This window comes from Monoraphidium neglectum, assembly GCF_000611645.1.
Source record: "Monoraphidium neglectum strain SAG 48.87 unplaced genomic scaffold scaffold00905, whole genome shotgun sequence".
Classification (NCBI taxonomy): domain Eukaryota; kingdom Viridiplantae; phylum Chlorophyta; class Chlorophyceae; order Sphaeropleales; family Selenastraceae; genus Monoraphidium; species Monoraphidium neglectum.
This window is the reverse complement of record NW_014012723.1, coordinates 1-3,424: the sequence shown is the minus strand read 5'-3', so window position 1 is coordinate 3,424 and position 3,424 is coordinate 1. Positions and strand designations below refer to the sequence as shown.

General features: G+C 64.0%; 2 protein-coding genes across 2 annotated transcripts in view; one reads left to right on the top strand and one right to left on the bottom strand.

Moving 5' to 3' along the window:
* The window catches only part of MNEG_5866 (hypothetical protein), a gene marked incomplete at both ends in the record, with an annotated part of 2,203 nt that extends 1,424 nt beyond the window's left edge, over nucleotides 1-779 (top strand). Inside the window, 2 exons of the mRNA XM_014045656.1 lie at nucleotides 297-373; nucleotides 706-779. Coding sequence (XP_013901110.1) covers nucleotides 297-373; nucleotides 706-779 — 151 coding nt within the window. The remainder of the gene's footprint in view (nucleotides 1-296; nucleotides 374-705) is intronic.
* Nucleotides 780-2,162: 1,383 nt separating this feature from the next.
* On the bottom strand, nucleotides 2,163-2,993 carry MNEG_5865 (hypothetical protein; the record flags this gene model as incomplete). The annotated part of the gene is made up of 3 exons (XM_014045655.1): nucleotides 2,163-2,283; nucleotides 2,422-2,693; nucleotides 2,817-2,993. 3 exons carry the CDS (start codon nucleotides 2,991-2,993, stop codon nucleotides 2,163-2,165), a joined length of 570 nt encoding a protein of 189 aa, XP_013901109.1.
* Between the last annotated feature and the right edge of the window lie 431 nt (nucleotides 2,994-3,424).

Genomic DNA, 3,424 nt, shown 5'->3' with positions numbered 1-3,424 from the left:
GGGGGGGGGGGGGGGGGGGGGGGGGGGGGGACCCATGAGCCGGCAAGAAACGGGACGCTTTTTCTCTCCAAGGGCTCTGCACGTCACGCACACGTTGTGAATAGGACCGAAGCGGTCAAACGTACTCACTTTTGCATGTGAATTGTTGGTTGTGCTGCCGCCATGGATGGCTTCGTTGCCCACCCACACGCACAGCGCCCTAGCCTGTGTGCTTGTTGCACACGCCTGCCCCTCACGCCCCTCAAAAACCAAACAATAACACCAATCGCTGCCGCTGCCGCTGCCGTCGCCTCCAGGGAGGTCCTCGCGAGCATCGCAGGGGCCGAGGCTGACCGCCTAGCCGAGAGCCGCGGCCTGGGTCGCGAGGAGCGCGGTGAGCGGGCGCTGGATGCCTGCGGCCTTCGTTGATGGGGCCAAGGTTGACCCTGAGCCTGATCGGTCACATTTAATGACCTCGGCTCAGCCGACCCTATCCAGGCCATTCTTTGTAGCAGAAAACCTCTTGCAGCAAGCCGCGGACCATGCACCTTGTCCAACGGGCGTATCATTGGGCGTATCATCAGCTAGCAGCCTATCATACGCATTCTGTGTGGAGGGTTGTCCCCACCCCCCAACCACTGCTAAAACCCTATCCTGTCCTAATAGTACGCTTACCCCACTGCTCGCGTCCCAACACCTGTTTGCCATGCTCAAACCTACCAACAGCGCAAACGGTCGCTGCGGCCCAGCAAAAGGCCACCTCCATGTACGACCAGCACTACGGTGGCGGTATGCAATAGACTGCCGGCGGTGCTATGTTTGCAAGTCATGTGAAGGAAATGCTGACCTTGTTCACATGAATGCAATGAATGCAGCCGCGCGATGTGTTGCTGTTTCTCTGCTGAAATCAGGGTTGGCTCTGGGACCAGCAGGATGGTTGTCTTTGATTTCATCATGAGTGTAGGGGCGAGGTGATCATGCGCTCGGAACGGTCTAGGCAGTGCCCTTACAGGATTGAATGTGAGTGAGGCTTTTGGTTTGTGGGACTGATGTATCGAACCATATTGGCCACATTGCAAATGTAACACAAGGCGTTGATTGTGATGATGTGTGTTGTCATTCTGATGAGCATTGCAGCAGCAAGCAGTCTTGTTTTAGCCACCGAGGGGTGTCTGTGCGCAGAAGTCAAACAAAAAATCAATACACAGTGGTGGTCAACTGCTGAAGAGTGAGGGAATAGCAATTGATCATTTTGTTTATCAGGTGTAATGTGTGGTGTATGTACTGAAGCAATCACGCACCCACGATTAAAGTGCGACTTGCAGCAACGGCGTCAGAACAGCAACGAGACCAGATCACTAATGAGGACCATGAGGACACCGACTTGACCGTATCGTGAGATGATCTACGTGGCTTAGATACTTGTCTGTAAGAACATGTTACAAACCTATGTTTTCAGACCCGATTGATATCCCCACGCACACTCCTCACGTTCCCTGCCGTGCTTGCCCACATGTTTGAACATGTGGCCTATCACTTGTAGGTCGCGATCCTAGTCATCCGCGAGCGGGGATGCCTGTGGCGTGATGCGCGTCCACAAGCAGGTGTGCCGCTGCGACCGCACCTCGCGCTGGGCGGCTCGCGCTGCGCTGCGCTCCCCTGCCCAGGTTCTGGTTGCAACATCCAGAAACGCACAACATGCAAGCATCCGCAACCAGGGGCTGCAAGTGCTCATGCTCGCTTGCAGCTCCACATACCGTCCGCCGCAGCTGCGGCAAGCTCTCAGAGCACAGCGCAAACACGTGGCGGCGTCCGCCCGCGCGAGCCGGCGCCAAGAGTGCGCCGGCGGCCGGCGCCGCATCGGCAGAGCTCTCGATCGCGACACACGCAGCCGGCCCCCCGCCGCGAAGCGCCGCCGCTGCGCCCCGCCGACTGCCGTCCCGCCCCGCCCCCACCGCCGCGCCCCTCGTGACCCCCGACACGGTCGGACCCTATCCTATCAGGTCTTCTACAGCCTGTTTTCTGATGAACCCACAGAGGACGACGCGGCTGCTGCCGCTGCGGCGGCGGAGCCGTTCTGGGAGCTTCCAGAGGAGCGCCCTGCGCATGCTGAGCAGTGGCCGGACTCGCCGCTCGGCCCGACGGGCAGCATGGATCTGGGTGGGAGCAGCTTCGAAGACCATTTAGAGCGCGAGCAGCAGCGGCAGCAGCAGCAGCAGCAGCAGCAGCAGCAGCAGCAGCAGCAGCAGCAGCAGCAGCAGCAGCAGCAGCAGCAGCAGCAGCAGCAGCAGCAGCAGCAGGACCCTGCGCATGCATTTGCGCAGGGGCCCCAGCCGCAGGGGCGCAGGGTGGCAAGCAGGCGCCCCGCACGCGCATCCCCGGCGCACGCACCGTCAGGCAGCCGGAAGCGGGGCCGCGGCGGCGCAGCGGCCGGCGCAGCACATCGGCCGGGTCCCCAGATGCAGTTCGCAAATTGTGGCTCCGATCAGGCCAACGCCCAGGACGACGGGGATGATAGTGATGTCATCGATTTGCTTGATGGCGTCAGCATGCCGGCTCAGGCCGCCGCGGCCCGCCGCGCGCGGCTGCTGCGGCCGCGGCGGCTGGCGCAGCGGGTGCAGGTGCTGGACGATGGCAGCAGCGGGGGCAGCGACGAGGAGCAGCGGCAGCAGCAGCAGCAGCAGCAGCAGCAGCAGAAGCAACAGCAGCCGCAGCTGCGGCAGCGGCAGCAGCGGCAGCAGCGGCGAGAGCAGCGGGAGCAGCAGGAGGAGGAGCAGAAGAACGGGCTGCAGGCGCACGCGGACGATCCCTCGCAGCTGGGGGTGCGGCGAGCACACCTGCCGGACCTGCAGGCACGGGATCCGCGGTTGAGGCCAGGCGCGCGCACGGCGCAGCGGCAGGGGGCGGTTCGGGGGGAGTGGCAGGGTCAGGGGCAGGGTGATGGGCAGGGTCAGGAGCAGGGTGTCGGGCAGGGTCAGGGGCAGGCACAGGGTCAGGGTCAGGGTCAGAGGCATGGCTCTGATAAGGATGCGCTTGTGCCGTCCGACAGCGACGAGGGCCGGCAGCAGCGGCAGCAGTGGCAGTGGCAGCGGCGAAGGCTGTCGGCTGGCAGCCCTCCGCAGCACCAGAACGGCCGAACTGCCGCGCGCCAGCTCAGCGACGGCGTCGGCGGCGGCGGCGACACCGACGATGGTCGTAGCGGGCGGCTGCGGAGGCGCGTGGGCGCGGATCGCGACAGCCGCGGGGGGCAGCCGCAGGGGCGGGACTGGGGGCGGGAGCGTGGGCGGGACGGGCAGCCGCAGGGGGCGCCAGCGGCTGCCATCGAATTGCCGAAGCTGGCGGGTCCTTACAAATTGCTGCCCAGGGCTAAAGAGATCCTCTTCTCATCCACAGCCCCTGAAAACGAGCCGGACGGCGCCCGGGCCGCAGCCGACCGCCGCGGCCC